The sequence below is a fragment of the Crocuta crocuta genome, unplaced genomic scaffold (genome assembly GCF_008692635.1).
Source record: "Crocuta crocuta isolate KB4526 unplaced genomic scaffold, BGI_CrCroc_1.0 scaffold546, whole genome shotgun sequence".
NCBI classification, from domain to species: Eukaryota; Metazoa; Chordata; class Mammalia; order Carnivora; family Hyaenidae; genus Crocuta; species Crocuta crocuta.
The window spans coordinates 4,675,858-4,692,743 of NW_027527441.1; the positions used below are offsets into that span (position 1 = coordinate 4,675,858).

The 16,886-nt window shown below is 37.7% G+C and overlaps 1 protein-coding gene and 1 non-coding gene across 2 annotated transcripts in view; one reads left to right on the plus strand and one right to left on the minus strand.

Moving 5' to 3' along the window:
• TEX15 (testis expressed 15, meiosis and synapsis associated) overlaps positions 1-16,886 on the plus strand; it is a 57,226-nt gene that overhangs the window by 5,329 nt on the left and 35,011 nt on the right. Inside the window, exon 2 of the mRNA XM_077760944.1 lies at positions 5,131-5,296. Within this exon, the coding sequence (XP_077617070.1) occupies positions 5,131-5,296 (166 nt within the window). The remainder of the gene's footprint in view (positions 1-5,130; positions 5,297-16,886) is intronic.
• Positions 6,891-6,997, minus strand: LOC144229009 (U6 spliceosomal RNA). Its single transcript, XR_013334324.1, has one exon. It is a non-coding gene; the product is annotated as a U6 spliceosomal RNA (small nuclear RNA).

Sequence of the window (16,886 nt, forward strand, 5' to 3'; positions counted from 1 at the left end):
AAAAAAGAACAGCACATGCCAGTATCCATCATAAATATTGGTGCAGAAATCTTATACAAAATATAAGCAAATTCAGCAGCACTGTATATAAAATGAATTAGACCAAAGTACCAAAGGAAATTTATTTGAGGGATGCAAGCCTGGTTTTGTATTTGGAAGTGACTCTGTATTTGCAGGATAAAGAACAGTCGCATGATCATATTAATTAATGCCCCCCAAAAAAAAGCATTTGAGAAGTTTCAACACTTACGTTAAAGACCCAGCAAACTAAGAACATGGCAATTTCAACTTGATAAGGAGTATGTTAAAAATAACTGTAGCTAATATCACACTTAATGACGAAGAACTGAAATTTTCTCTGCAAGAGAAAAGGGCAAGAACATTCTCTTATCAACATAGTACTGGAAATTGTAGCCAGTGCAAAAAATGAATGAAATTAATTTAAAAACATAGAGATTGGAAAAGAATAAATAACACTTTCATTTAAAGATAACATAGGACATCCTAAAAAAAAATCTAAAAAACAAAAAAACCCTCCAGCTAATAAGTCCAACAAAGTCAGTGGATGCAAGATCAAAATAGAAAAATCATAGAAGCAACCCAAGTGTCCATGGATGGTTGAATGGGTAAAGAAGATGGGGTATGTGTACATACACACACACACAGGAACATAAAGAAGAATAAAATCTTGCCATTTGTGACAACATGGATGGACCTAGAGGGTATTACACTGTGTGAAATAAGTTAAGAAAAACACAAATACCATATGATTTCACTTAACATGTGGAATCTAAAAAAAACAAGTGAACAAACAAAAAGCAGAAATAGACTCATAAATACAGAGAAGAAACTAGGGGTAGCTAAAGGGGAGAGAGAGGTAGGGGGGATGGTCAAAATAGGTGAAGGGGATCAGGAAACACAATCTTCCAGTTAGTTATAAAATAAATCATGGGGATGAAAAGTACAGTCTGGGGGGGGGGGTGGTGGTAATAAATAATATTGTAGTAAGTTTGGATTGTGACTGATGGTAACTATGCTTATTGTGGTGAGCATTTTGTAATGTATGTAATTGTTGAATCACTTATGTTGTATACCTGAAGCTAATATAATATTGTATGCTAACTCAACTATGTCTCAATTTTTTAAAAATGGAAAAAATCAATTAAATTTTTATAAGCAGAGAGCACATGAAAATTAAAACAAATATCAAACATAATGCCATTTACAATAGGTCAAAACATGAAATACACATTTAGAGGTCTAACAAAAACATGTACAGTGTTTTTATGCTTTAAACAATAAATGCTGATGAAAGAAATCAAAGAGAATCTGTTATTGGGGAAGTGTACTTAAATTCATGGATTAGAAGACAGCATAATGAAGATGTCAGTTCTCCAAAATTTAGATTTTTTGCCATTGCTCTCAAAACCCCAGCAAGTCTTTTTGTAAATAAATTTATTCTTGAATTTACATGAAAAGGCAAAGAAACTAGAATAGCTTAAACAATTTTGAAGTAGAAAAATAAAGTGTAATTACTCTGTAGCTTACTCTGTAGCTACAGTAATCAAGATAGTATAGCAATGGCAAAAGAACAGACACATGAGTGGAAAAGAATAGAGATTCCAGAAATAAACCCACATTAATATGCTTGCTTGATTTTCTTTCAATTAATTTTTACCAAAGTATATTCAATGGAGGAAAGGTAGTCTTTTCATCAGATATTGCTGGAGCAATTAGACAGCATCCATAGGCAAGAAAATGAACTTCCCCCACTTCACACAAAACATAATTAAAGATGAATCATGGGTGAGGCCTGGCTAGCTCATTTTGTAGAGCATGTGACTTTCTTAATGTTTTTATTTTCTAGTTTTGAATGAGACAGAGAGAGTGTGAGAGGGAGAGGGGCAGAGAGAGAGGGAGACACAGAATCCGAAGCAGGCTCCAGGCTCCCAGAATAATCAGCTCCCTCCCTGATGCAGGGCTTGAACTCAAGAACCATGGGATCATGACCTGAGCCGAGGTCGGATGCTTAACTGACTGAGTCACCAAGGCGCCCCTAGAGCATCCAACTCTTGATCTCAAGGTTGTGAGTTTGAGCCCCGCACTTGGTATAGAGATTACTTAAAACTAAAATTGTGGAAAAATAAAGAATCATGGGTTTAAATGGAAAATGTGAAACTAAAATTTTTAGAAGAAAACATGACAGGACATCTGAAGAATCTAGAACACTTCTCAGACGTGATGTCAAAAGCACAATCTAGAAAAGAAAAATTGGGGTGTCTGACTGTCTCAGTCAGAAGAGCATGTAGCTCTTAATCTTGGGGTGATGAATTTGAGCCCCACATTGGGTGTAGAGATTACTAAAACAAATAAACTTTAAAAAAAAAGAAAAAGTTGGTAAATTGGCCTCATCATAATTAAAAACTTTTGTGAAAGACTGTTAGGTAAGTGAAAGGACAAGCTTAGTGGAAGGAAATGTAAGGTTTTGGGTTTTTTGAGTATAGTTGACACACAATGTTACATTAGTTTCAGGTGTACAGCATAGTCATTCAACAACTCTATACATTATGCTTTGCTCCCCATAAGTGTAGCTACTGTGTGTCACCATACAACGTACAACACTGTTACAGTACCATTGACTATATTCTCCATGCTCTAACTTTTCTCCCCATGACTTACTTATTCCATAACTGGAAACCCATATCTGCTACTCTCCTTTACCCATTTTGCCCATCCTCCCACCCCTCTTCTGTCAGGCAGCCATTAGTTTTTCTATTTATAGGTCCAATTCTACTTTTTGTTTGTATTTTATTTTCCACATATAAGTGAAATCATGTGGTATTTGTCTTTTCTCTTTCTGACTTATTTCATTTAGCATAATATCCTCTAGGTCCATCCATGTTGTTGCAGATGGCAAGATCATATCCTTTTTTGTGACTGAGTAGTACTGTATTGTAAATATATATACCACATCTTTAGGGGGGAGAGGAAGGGCAGAGGAAACACACAATCTGAAGCAGCTCCAGGCTATGAGCTATCAGCACAGAGCCTGAATCAGGGCTTGAACCCATTAGCTTTGAGATCATGACATGAGCCAAAGTAAGATGCTCAACCGACTGAGCCACCCAGGCACCCCTGTATACCACATCTTTATCCATTCATCTACAATTCGATACTTGGGCTTCTTCCATATCTTGGCTATTGTAAATAATGCTGCAGTAAACATAGGGGTGCATATATCTTTTCACATATGTGTTTTCATTTTCTTTGGGTAAAAACCGATTAGTGGAATTACTGAATCATATGGTATTTCTGTTTTTAATTTTTTGAAGAACTAACATTCCCACCAACAGTGCACAAAGGTTCTTTTTTCTCTACATCTCATAAACACTTGTAAATCATGTATCTAAGAACTCATATCTTGAACATGTAAAGTGCTTTGAAAATTCAAAAGTAAGAAAAAAAAGACATTCCAATAGTAAGGAAAAAGACATGAACAGACATTTCCCTAAATAGGGTGTATAGATAGCAATGAGCATATAAAAAGATGTTCAACATCATAGCCATTAAGGAAATGGAAACCACAATAAGATAACACTACAGATTTGTTGAAACAGCTGAAATTAAAAGAATAATAATGCCAAATGTGGGGTGCCTGGGTGGCTTAGTCGGTTAAGCGTCCGACTTTCACTTAGGTCATGATCTCGCGGTTCGTGGGTTCGAGCCCCGCGTCGGGCTCTGTGCTGACTGCCAGCTCAGAGCCTGGAGCCTGTTTCGGTCTGTGACTCCCTCTCTCTCTGACCCTCCCCTGCTCACGCTGTCTCTCTCTCTCTCTCCTAGAAATAGATAAAACATTTAAAGAAAAAAAAAGAATAATAATGCCAAATGTTAGCAAAGGTATGGAGAAACCAAATCAGTCATATAACCAGTAGAGATGTAAGATAGCTCAGCCACTCTTTGAAAAACAGTTTGATGGTTTCTTAAAACACTAAACATGCAATTACCATATAACCCAGCAATTGTACTTTTGGACATGTATCCCAGAGAAATGAAAACTTAGGTCCACACAAAAATCTATACACAAATGTTCATAGCAGCTTTATTTGTAATACCCAAAACTTGGCTACCACCTAGGTTTACAGTGAGTGAATGGTTAGATTACGGTACAGCCATACTATGGAATACTTACTCAGCAATTAAAAGAAACCATGTACTGAAATAACAACTTAGTTGGATCTCAAAGGAATTATCTTGAATGAAAAAAGCCCATGTCCACAGGTCACAAATACAAAATTTTACTTACAAAACATTCTTGAAATGACAGAGGTATAGAAAATAGAGAACAGGGTCGCTTGGGTGGCTCAGTTGGTTACGCAGCCGACGCGGCTCAGGTCATGATCTCATGGTGCATGGCTTCAAGCCCCGCGTCAGGCTCTGTACTGACAGCTCAGAGCTGGGAGCCTCCTTGCTTCAGATTCTGTGTCTCCTTCTCTCTCTGGCCTTCCCCTCCTCACCCTCTGTCTCTCAAAAAATAAATAAACATTAAATTAAAAAAAAAAAAGAAAATGGAGGGGCGCCTGGGTGGCTCAGTCAGTTGGGCGGTCAACTTCGGCTCAGGTCATGATCTCACAGTTCGTGGGTTCGAGCCCCACGTTGGGCTCTGTGCTAACAGCTAGCTCAGAGCCTGGAGTCTGTTTCAGATTCTGTGTCTCCCTCTCTCTCTGACCCTCCCCTGCTCATGCTGCCTCTTTCTCTCTCTCAGAAATAAATAAAACATTAAAAAAAAAGAAAGAAAATGGAGAACAGATTAGTAGTTTTCAAGACTTAGAGGCAGAGAAGGGAAATAGGGTTACCAGTATGATCCTATTTATAAAACAGTAGCATAAGGGAGAACTTTGTGGTGATGGATCCTGATTATAGTGGTTGCCATGAATCTATATATATGGTAAAATTGCATAGGACTATACACACACATACAAGTACATGTAAAACTGATAAAAATCTTAAGATCTGTGGATTGTACCAGTTATTTTTCTGGTTTTGATATTATAGTTGTATCTGTGATTGTGTAGCTGTACAAAGATGTAATTTTAAAGTCAAATAACTACTTTCCCTTTTCTTTATCTTTAGTTTACTTGTCACCTTGTTGCACCAATACTAGAGAGTATAGTTTCATACATGATACTCTTAACCAGTGCCGGCTTGATGTAGGCTGTGATCTACAATCATCATGGCAGTTTGGGGATACAAAACTGGTTCACAATGAGAATCTGGAAAAAAAATTTACTTCTAAGAGGTAAGTTACTGTGACCTAAAGGTCGAAATTTTTTTTTTACTATGAAGTCTTATATGAATTAGTAGTTTCTACCATTTGAAATTGGGTAAGTACTACTAAGAAAATAAGTACAGAGATTGTTCATGCACTATTTTTTGGCTTCTCATAGGCTTGTGTAATAGTGAAGAGCTAAGTTTGAGATTTTGATTAATAAATTTTACAGATAATGTAGCCAGATTTCAGACCCTTTTAATTTTTTAATCCTGATAAGTTTTTCAGAAGCATACACCAGCACATTTATTAAGCAGCTATTTCATAGATTCTTTGTGCCTTCTGCATAATATAAAACAGCAGTTAAAGAATTCAGAAAAATAAGGGCCTGGGTGGCTCAGTTGGTTAAGTGTCTGACTTTGGCTCAGGTCATCATCTCAGAGCTTGGGAGTTCTCGCGTCAGGCTCTGTGCTGACAGCTCTGAGCCTGGAGCCTGCCTCAGATTCTGTGTCCCCCTCTCTGACTGCTCCTCCCCCACTTGCACTCAGTCTTTCTCTCAAAACTAAACAAACATTTAAAAAATAAAAAGAATTCAGAAAAATAACTTTTTTTCCTTGACTCAACCATTAAAAGACTTAGTTGATGTTTTAGTTTGGCAGGATTATATCTGGCTATTTCCTGCTATTCCATTAGAGCCACTATTTTTTTTTTCTGAAAAAAAAATTGAGAATAGTTAACACATAGTGTTTACATTAGTTTCAGGTATACAACTATTTCTGATGTTAATTTTTTAAAAGTACTATTTGTACTTTTTGGGAAGGCATAATCCGTTATGTTGTTTTGATAAAGAAGAAAGGCATATGCAATTTCTCATCATTATAAACATTTTGTATTTATAGGTCTAGATCTTATGTGAACACAGTTTAGCTTTTTAATTTTCTGAAATTTTCTCCTTTTATCAATTTGCATTTAACATAAAACCTAACTGTAGTTTGATCCAGGACCCATACTTAGAACTCATTTTGGAATGTTTTGGGTTCCTTTTTTTGTTTTCAAATCAATTCCTCTTGACTCAAACATACTTATCCCCTGGTTTTACTTTGAGAGAATTAGTGAGAATGACAGATTTAGTTGATAGTATATTCTTTTGTCTAGAAACCACAGTTTTGAGCAAAAGTAGAATGGACTAGATATATCCTGCCCCTTCCAGATTGAAGTAACAGTTTGATCAAATTAATTCCTGGTATTGCTCTTTGATTTCAGCACTTTTAGGCTTTTTAAATTTTTATCCTTTTTTGTAATGCTCCCCCTGCCCAACACTTAATTTATAACCTGTTAACATTAGCAGAGAAATTAGAACTATGCAACAATACAAGGTATGTAAGAACATTGCAAATAACCAACAAGTACAGGATTTATTGGCTTCTTAGGTGTTTGCCCAATTAGACAAACTCAGTTGTTTCCCATAGTACTTTATACTCATTTTTCTTATTACAATATATTGGTTTTGTCAGATTCTCTTGCATTATGAGTTTTATCTTCTTTGTGTTTATGTCCATAGTATGAAACTGGCAACACAGTGGACACTTAATTGTTAAATTAAGTTAAATTTTTCTTTCTTTTTTTTCTGATGGAACACTTCACCAATCTGCATATCATCCTTGCCAGGGGGCCATACTGATCTTCTCTGTATCATTCCAGTTTTAGTAATGTGTTCAAATTTCTGTTTCATTTTTTTAAAACTCAGTTATGTTTTAATGGGCCCCAATTAACCTTAAGGCATAAGTGGGAAAAAAACAAAAGGAAAAATAGAGAAGAATGGTTAGCAGAAGAAAATAATAGAATGAAAAGAAAAGGTATAGTAACATCAACTGCTTCTGGCTTTTCTTTTTACCACTCTCCTTAGAGGAGTTAATATGTCTGTGGGCTCAGCAAAAGCAAATATCTCCAGAAGGATACCTATTTCCACTTCTTATCTGCATTCCATCTATCACTTCTTAAGTCTGAAATCGGTAAAAGCATTAATAATCTAAACACCTGTGTATTCAGTCATTCATTAAACATTTGAGTGCCTGTTGTGTCAGACACTATGTTTGATACCCTCAGAGAAAATGAATGTTTTTTCCTCAGCCTTAAAGAGTTCACATTCTAGCTAAATATAAAATACAGCGTTATCATAAAGATACAGATGCACAGATGAGGGACTGATTATTCTTGAGAGTTTTGAGAGATGCTTTGAAGAGTTAAACTTGAGCTGGTATTAATGGGTAAAAGTGAAATGGATTTATTCTGAAGTCCATTACCTTATTTGTATCAGTTTGACCCTTTTTAAGATTACTTACTTTTAAACATTTCAAATGTATTGAAAGGATATCATTTTAAAAATTGTCAGTACCCAACTTAATGTTATTGTTGAATTAGTACTTAACATCTCAGTTTATGTTTCACCCCAGATGTAGTCTGAGCCATCCGTGGTTTACTTCATTTACTTTAACAGTGATTGATTCCAAGAGTGAGCTGAACTAAAATCAATTTGGGTCAGTAACACACTGAAGATGGATTGGCATGGGGGTCTCTAGGAAAGATAAGCCAATCTGATGTGAACAAGAAGGCGTTTTGCTTAAGCTGATAGCACAATTGAGGTAATAAAGAGACTAGTGTTAGGATGACCCTAAAGCTGATGCCAGCAGGACAAAGAGATGGAAAAAACTTGGATCCTTGATCACATATGGAGCCACGGAATCTGTCGACCCTGATAAAAGCTGCAAGATTTCTGAACTTCTTGTTTTAAGAAGTCAGCTTATTCTTAAGCCAGTTTGAACAAGTTCCTGTGCATTCCAGCTGAGAAACTGGGAAAGGGGTACTGGCAAGTAAGAGATTCTAAACTATGGATTTAAGTTGGAGAGAGGGCAGTAAGGGTGCCAACTTGAGAAGTTGGTGATATTCCCTTATACTTTGGGGCATAACCATTTGCTTCTTGAGGCTATGGTTTGGGAGGATATTATACAGAAAATTCAGGATATTGAAGTGCCTTGATCATGTCCTGCTTGGACCCAAAAGGCCTTTAAAATTCAGATTTCAGATCTGGTAAGAAAGATTCTTTCTTCTTGTGGTTTCACAGATCAGCTTCCTGAGATTATATTGAGGTAAAGAATTCATCTTTTCTGAAGTTAGTTTGAATTCAGGTTTAGAAAAGAGATTTAACAGGAGGTAAGTATGCTACAGAACACACTTGTTGCCTTCAACCTTCCCAGTACCTCCTTTTAAGTATTTTCTTCTGGGTAAATGGAAACTAGTCAGGTTTATACAGTAAAGATATGTTTTAAATGCAATTTGGGGGAAGAAATTGATAGTTTCTAATTGGAATGCAGTAGGTAAAGGCCATTTCAAATTCAGAGCCTTGGAGGATGGGAAGTTTTCAGAGGCTTGTTGCCAGGAGACTGAAAGTCCTAACTGCAACCATTGTCTAAACATGATCTTTCTATGGTTACTAGCCTTTGGAATTTTGAGGGTAAAGAACCCTAGCTGCTGCTTTTCAAAATGATATAGTGTGTGCTAAGGGCCAGTTAACACTGACCATTGCTGTATCATTGTTCACTTTTCTGAATTTAATTGTAGTTATCCTGTTTTTTTCCTTCACCAATGTGTTTTGGGTGTAGATAATAATCTTGTAGCTATATATTACCTTAATGGATGTTAACTATAAGAATCTGTATCCAGACCTGTTGGAAATGAAGGCATGTACTCAAATCGTGTATCTGAAGTTAGATGCAGTAACAGGATGGCATTTTCCATGGCATGTTCCCTTTTTGTGAGGTAGATTGAAAGTGTTTTGTGTGAGCCTACACGTTTTTGAAAGTATATGTGTTAGAAGAAGAGTGTGTGCAAAGGGTAACCAAGTTAGTAGACTATAGTCTTTCTAACAACAATTCACATTATTTTACATAGTATAAACTATTTTTTGTCCTATTCTCCTTTATTGGTTTACTGATGTACAAGCCTGGTCAGTATGGTTCATTAAGATACAGCATGAGACTTGCCTGGAAATCCTGAGATGAAGGCAGTGTCTCTATTAATGACCGCAAACAAGGAAGCCTATAGGTCTAGTTGTTGCTTGGCTGCCTTCCTAAGATTTAGAGGAGCCAGACAAAGATCAAGGTAAAGCTATAGACAGCAGTAAAGAGAGTCAAAGCAAAGAAACTTGAATCCTCAATATTTTGGGGGAACTGAATTCAGAATCTGCCTTTAGGAGGCAGCACAATACATCCCCAAAGATCCCCACATCTTGACTCTTAGAATCTGTGAATATGTTACTTTATGTAACACAAAGGACTTTGCAGATCTGATTGAGAACACAGACCTGCAGGTGGATGATTATCTTGGATTACCTGAGTGAGCCCAGTTTCACAATATGAGCTCCTAGAAATGTAAAAGGAAGGCAGAATAGGTCAATAAGGAGACAGAGGAAAAATTTCAGAGGGATTCAGCCTTTTCCTGGCTTTCAAGATAGAGGAAAGGTGTTATGACTCAAGGAATGCTGGTAATTTCTATAACGTGGGAGCAACATTCAGCAAACAGCTAGAAAGGAAATGGGATGTTAGTGTTCCATCTGCAAGTAAGTTTTGCCTGCAGGCGAATAGATCCTCCCCCAGAACCTGAGAAAGAAATACAGTCCAAATGCCACGTTTATTTTAACCTGATGAGACCTATATCAGACTTAAGTCCTATTTAACTGTAAGATAATAAACTTGATTTGTTTTAATCCACTAAGTCTGTGGTAATTTGTGATAGCAGCAATAGAAACCTAATACACTGCCTTTATCATCTCCAGCCTTCTTGTGTGACTTAGAAATTATTTTTTCCAGGGCTCCTGGGTGACTCAGTGGGTTAAGCATCTGACTCTTGATTTCAGCTCAGGTCATGATCTCACAGTTTGTGAGACTGAGCCCCACTTGAGATTCTTTCTCTCCCTCTCTCACTGCCCCTTCCCCATTATACTCTCTCCCAAAATAAATAAATATTAAATTTTTTCCTCTAGCTTTATTGAAATATGATTAACATATAACATTGTGTAAATTTAAGATGTATAAATGTGATGATTTAATACATAGGTTATGAAATGTTTACCACAGTAAGATTAGTTAACTCCTCTTTTACCTCACATCATAAACCGTTTTGTTTTATTTTTATTGTGAGAACCCTAAAGCTCTATTCTCATAGCAACTTTCAAGTATACAGTACAGTATTAACAGTAGTCACCAAGCTGTCCCATAGATCCTCCAAATTTATTAATCTTTTAACTCAAAGTTTGCACCCTTGTCCAGCTCTCCCCAATTCCCCCACACCCTAGGCCTGGCAACTCCCATTCTGCTCTCTGTTTCTTTGAATTTGATGTTTTTAGATTCCACATGTAAGTCAGATCATATGGTATTTGTCTTTCTCTGACTTATATCACTTAACATTCTCAAGGTCCATTCATGTCACAAACTAAAAGATTTCCTTTGTTTTTATTGATGAATAATATTCCATGGTGTTTGTGTGCATGTACGCCACTTTTATCAATTCATGTGTTGATGGATTCATAGGTTGTTTCCATGTCTCGGCTATTGTTGAGTAATGCTGCAATGAACATGGTAGGTACATGTAAGGTCTCCTTAAGATAGCAAGTTCATCTCCTTCAGATACACACCCAGAAGTGGGATTGCTTGATCATATAGTAGTTCTATTTTTAATGTTTTGCAGAATCTCCATACTGTTTTCCATAGTGGCTGCACCAATTTATATTCCCATTAACAATGCACCAGGGTTCCATTTTCTCCACATCCTCACCAGCACTCTTTATCTTTTCTTTTTGAGAATAGCCAGTCTTACAGATATGAGACAATATCTCATTGTGGTTTTGATATGCATTTTCCTGATGGTTAGTGATGTTGAGCATCTTTTCATGTACTTGGCCATTTGTACATTTTCTTTAGGAAAATGTCCATTAAAGTTCTTTGCCCATTTTTTAATCGGATTGTCTTTTTGCTTTTGAGTTGTATGTATCATGTATTTTGGATATTAACTCCTTATTAGATACATGGTTTGTAAATATTTTTCCTATTCCATAGGTTGTCTTTTCCTTTTGTCGATTCTTTTTGCTGTGCAGAGCATTTTACTTTGATATAGCCCCACCTTTTTATTTTGCTTTTGTTGCCTTTGCTTTTGGAGTCAGATCCAAAAAATCATGGCCAAAACCGATGTCTAGGAGCTTACTGCCTATGTTTTCTTCTAGGAGATTTATGGTTTCAGGTCTTACATTCAGATCTTTTACCCATTTTGAGTTAATTTTTATGAATGGTGTAAGACAGTAATCTATTTTCACTCTTTTGCATATGGCTGTCCAGTTTTCCCAACACCATTTATTGAAGAGACTGTTCTTTTCCAACTGTATATTCTTGACTTTTGTGTCATAAATTAATTGACCATATGCCTGGGTTTATTTCTGGGTTTTATTCTGTTCCATTGATTTATATGTCTGTTTTTATGCTAATGCCATGCTGTGTTGATTACTATAGCTTTATATTATCATTGAAGTCAGGGAGTATTGTGCTTCCAGCTTTGTTCTTCTCTCTCAAGACTGCTTTGACTATTAGGGGTCTTTGTGGTTCCATATAAATTTCAGAATTATTTGTTCTATTTCTATGAAAAATACCATAGGAATTTTGGTCAAGATTACATTGAATTGTAGATTGCCTTGGGTTGTATGAACATTTAAAAATGTTAATTTTTCTGATTCATGAGGACAGAATATCTTTTTATTTGTGTCTTCTTCATTTTTGCTTATCAGTGTCTTATAGTTTTCAGTGTACAGGTCTTTCCCCTTCTTGGTTAAATTTATTTCTAGGTATTTTCTTCTTTTCCATGTAGTTGCAAATGGGTTTTTTTCTTAATTTCTTTTCTTTTTAAAAAGTATTTTATTTTTTATTTTAGAGAGCATGAGAGTGGGGGAGAGAAGCATGGGGGAGGGAGGAAGGGAGAGAGAGAGAGGAGAGAGAGAGAGAGAGAGAGAGAGAGAGAGAATGAATATCTTGGGCAGGCTCCATGCTCAGCACAGAGCCCAGCATGGGGACTCCATCTCACAATCATAAGATCATGACCTGAGCCGAATTCAAGAGTCAGATGCTTATCTGACTGAGCCACCCAGGTACACTTCTTAACTTTTTTTTCTGATAGTTGTTTTTAGCTTATAGAAGTGCAACAATTTTCTGTTTATTGATTTTGTGTCCTGCAACTTTGCTGAATTCATTTATTCTAAGAGTTTTTTGGTGGACTTTTAGGGTTGTCTGCATATATCAAGTCATCTGCAAATTGTGACAGTTTTACTTCTTCTTTTTCAATCTGGGTGCCTTTTTATCTCCTTTTCTTGCCTAATCCTTCTAGCTGGGACTTCAGTACTAGGTTGAATGTTTAGAGAAAGTTTGAATTCTTAGTAGGGCAGATCCTTTATCCCTATTTCTCTGTACCAGTTATTGGAGGTTTACTATATACCTGTGATAGAGTCCTGTTTCCCTGATTCTTCCTAATCCTCATAGCTTTGTATAGGTGTCTGTGAATTTGAAGAAGTGATCACCTCTTCCAGGCTTTATACATTGAACTTTGGTAAGTATAGACCTCACCTGCAAGTGGGGGGAGTGTTAGTGGTGCAGGGTGCCAAGTGCCAGTGCATATGGTAGCTCCAGATCTGAGGGGGTGGATGGCAACTCATTGTATTGGGCCTTCACCTGCATAGTATCGGCAGCTGTGTGGTCCTTGGTGAGTACTGCCAGGCATTCACATAAGCTTCAGGGGCCCTTGGGGTTCTCAGCATCTCCTCCTGGTCCATCAGCTAGGGACCAGCATAAGCAGCATCTTACTGCTGAGTCTGTCATGTGCACACACTCAGGTACAAGTGCCTATGTTGTGGCGGGGGCCAGTTGCTAACACATGTAATGGTGGGAGTCAGGACAGACAGCACAGGCCACCGATGAGCATGTGTGCTGGCAGCTGGATCTGGCTGTGTTCTCTACCATGTTGGTTGGATCTTGCCCTGGACCCATAGCAATGTGGAGGTCAGTGATGGAGACTGGGCCAGTGGGTATGCAGGTGTATAGTTGGAGTGGCTATAGGCCAGTGACAGAAGACAGGGCTTGATCTGGCCCCACATGCAGCTGTAGGAACCTTGACTATGGACCTGGTCTAATGGGGCTGCAGGATCTCTCCATTGTGTGCACACAGCATTTTAGGTAGGTGACACGTGTTTAGTCAGCAGCATATAGGTACACAACTGGAGGGGGCTTGCCCTGAGCACCTGCATGTTGGTGGATGTCAGCTGCAGGAGTCTGCGTTGGTGTGTTACATTCTTGAAGCCAGAAGGTCTTTGGATGGCCACTGGCAGAAGGTGGGTAGAGAGACTTGGGCAGCTGGTGTCACAAATATAAATCAATAGCTGCGGGTCTAAACTAGTGAACTTTTCAGGGGTATGCCACAGCTTTTGGCCATTGGTTTCTTCAGTAGTGAAATCGGCTAGTGCTTGCTGAGCAGGTCAGTGGAGGGTGCTTGCTCCTGTTGTATGGCTGCTACAGTAGCTTCTGCTTTTCTTCCTTGTTCCCAGCAAGCTCTATTTGTCTCAGCTTTGCCATTCTCTGGTTGGGGTAAAACCAAAGCAGATCCTTGATCCTTCGTGAAGTGCCCCAGAGGGATAGGGAAGCTGGTTACTCACCTCACTCTCACTTTCCTAGTTAGGGGAACGTTTTTACCTGGGGAATTCCCTGTTGGCACTGACCAATGCCAGCTTGATTTGTACAATGATACAGGCAAACCGAAGCTGTTTGTCCTTCCCTTTTTGTGTAATTACTCTCAGGTTTTTTTTGTGCCACCGTGTTGCTGAAGTTTCTTAAGTGAACGCCAGAGCTCTGCCCAACCGTTTCTGTTTGTAGGTAGCTATCTAAATGTTGATCTTTGTTAGAGGGCCAAAGGGTGGGGCCTGCTATTCCACCATCTTTGTGACATCACTACCCTTGAATTCTGTAAACTTAGTTAAATCCCAATTTTTTTTAACTTGATTATGCTTCATCTCATGTATTCTATTTGCCAGCTAGACATTGATCACCTGTCAGCAATCTGATGGATTTGAAAACACTTAAATTCTTTTTCCAGCTCTCCAAAACCAATTACTTCATTTTATTTAAGTATTTCCTGAAGAACATACTTAACTGAATACTTTCATTCTCTTCTCCACATACCCAAGTAGCTAAATAAATAGCATTCTTTTATTTCCAGTTAAACTTCTAGATAATGATATACTTAACGAATTTCATTTACTCAAAAAAAAGTATTCACTACCTATTATATACAAGGTATCTTGGTATCTATTCTGTACAATGTAATTAACTATGACTTGGGCATTCTGTCTGAGACACTTATGCTTTGTACTGTGTTGTAGTTGGTTTCAGTAGGTAAACATTGTAGTAACACACAGTCAATTCTAAGTTCATGGTCTTCCAAAAGATATCTAGATTCTAACCTTATTTCTAACACTCATTTCTTGTATTGTGTTAACTTCTACATCTATATCCATATGAATTTTCTTAGCTAATAAGTCTTTTACATTTATTTAAATAATGTTTAATAAAACAGTGGTTAAAAAATAATGACCACAACCAAGAGTATATCTACAGATTTAATATTTGAGTACTGAGTTGATTTTAAACTTTGCACTTTAGAGCTTAAAGTATATATAAGATATACTGTCAGGGGCTGACAGATTGTGACACTTAATTCCTTATCAGTATTGTGGCATAAAAACATAAGAAATGGAAAATTATTCCTACCTGTTAGATATTTTTTATATTTAAGATAATATAAATATCATGTTGGCATAGAATCTGATTGGTATTAATGCTTCTTGGTAATGATGCAAGCAGGCTGGGTCCTTGAACCTGGAGAGGAGTCCTGCAGGACTATCCAAGAGGGTGCTTGGCTTCATGCAGGATGCAAATCAAATGTCAGCCACGAAGTGAAAAAAAGAGTTTATTGAATAGCATTAAGTAACAGGCAGAGTACAGGAGATGGAGAATGAGTCTCATCACTTGGGGTTAGGCATTTATATTGGAAAGGGCTGGAAGGTGTATTTTCTTTCAGAGTCCAGGGTAGGATTTAATCAAAGGCAAGTGACAGGTGAATAATAGGTGTTATTTTCTGATCATCGAAGGTAGGGATTTTTTTTTCATGGTTTTATTGATTGATTCTGAGAGAGAGACAGAGAACAAGCAGGGGAGTGGTAGAGAGAGAAGGAGAGAGAGAATCCCTAACAGATTCCACATGGCTAATACAGAGCCCCCTGTGGAGGCTTAAACTCACCAATTGTGAGCCAAATGACCTGAGCCAAAACCAAGAGTTGGACACTTAACCAGCTGAGCTACCCAGGTGCCCTGAAGGTAAGGATTTTGATGCCAGCATTTGGCCAAAGTTTGTTTGAAGCTCATGTCCTGGAACATGTTTAGGATCTGACTCTCAGATGTTATCAGATGTTTGGAGGCCTAGGACAAAACTAGAATGATTAACTTTTTTGTTTCCCATTAGGGTGGGCATACAGCTTCTTTGTTTTATTGAGATGCTAAATATAGAACATGAGTAAATGGGGCCTAGCAGAAAAACAGCAGAGGCAGAACCTTTCTAAAACTGGGGACTCTTCAGGGCTTCCTGGGTGGCTCAATTGGCTGGGTATCTGACTTTGGCTCAGGTCATAGTCTTGCAGTCCATGGGTTCAAGCCCAATGTCGGGCTCTCTCTATTTTGGATTCTGTGCCTGCGTGTGTCTCTACCCCTCCGCCTGCTCACACTCTGTCTCTCTAAAAAAAGTAAAAATAAAACCATTTTAAAAATTAACAAATAAAAATGGGGGGGGGGGTCTCTTCAGCTTCTCTCTCTTAGTAATAGGTCACTTTGTATGTATGAGATTTTTATTTTCTTATTTGATTACATGTCACTACAAGCACAAAAGACTATTCAAATTGATTTTACCTGTGGTATTTGTAACAGGAGTATTGATTTGCTCATTTTAGCCACTCTGACTGGCATGAGGTGGTATCTCAGTGTGGTTTTGATTTGTATTTCCCTGATGAGGAGGGATGCTGAGCATCGTTTCATGTGTCTCTTGGCCATCTGGATGTCCTCTTTGGAGAAGTGTCTGTTCATATCTTCTGCCCATTTCTTCACTGGGTTGTTTGTTTCTCGGGTGTGAAGTTTGGTGAGTTCCTTATAGATTCTGGATAGTAACCCTTTATCTGATAATGTCATTTGCAACTGTCTTTTCCCATTCTGTTGGTTGCCTATTAGTTTTGTGGGTTGTTTCCTTTGCTGTGCAGAAGCTTTTAATCTTGATGAGGTCCCAATCGTTTATTTTTGCTCTTGATTCCCTTGCTTTTGGGGATGTGTCAAGTAAGAAGTTGCTGCGGTGGAGGTCAAGGAGGTTATTTCCTGCTTTCTCCTCTAGGATTTTGACAGCTTCCTGTCTCACGTTCAGGTCCTTTATCCATTTTGATTTATTTTTGTGCGTGGTGTGAGAAAATGATCTAAGTTTCATTCTTCTGCATGTTGCT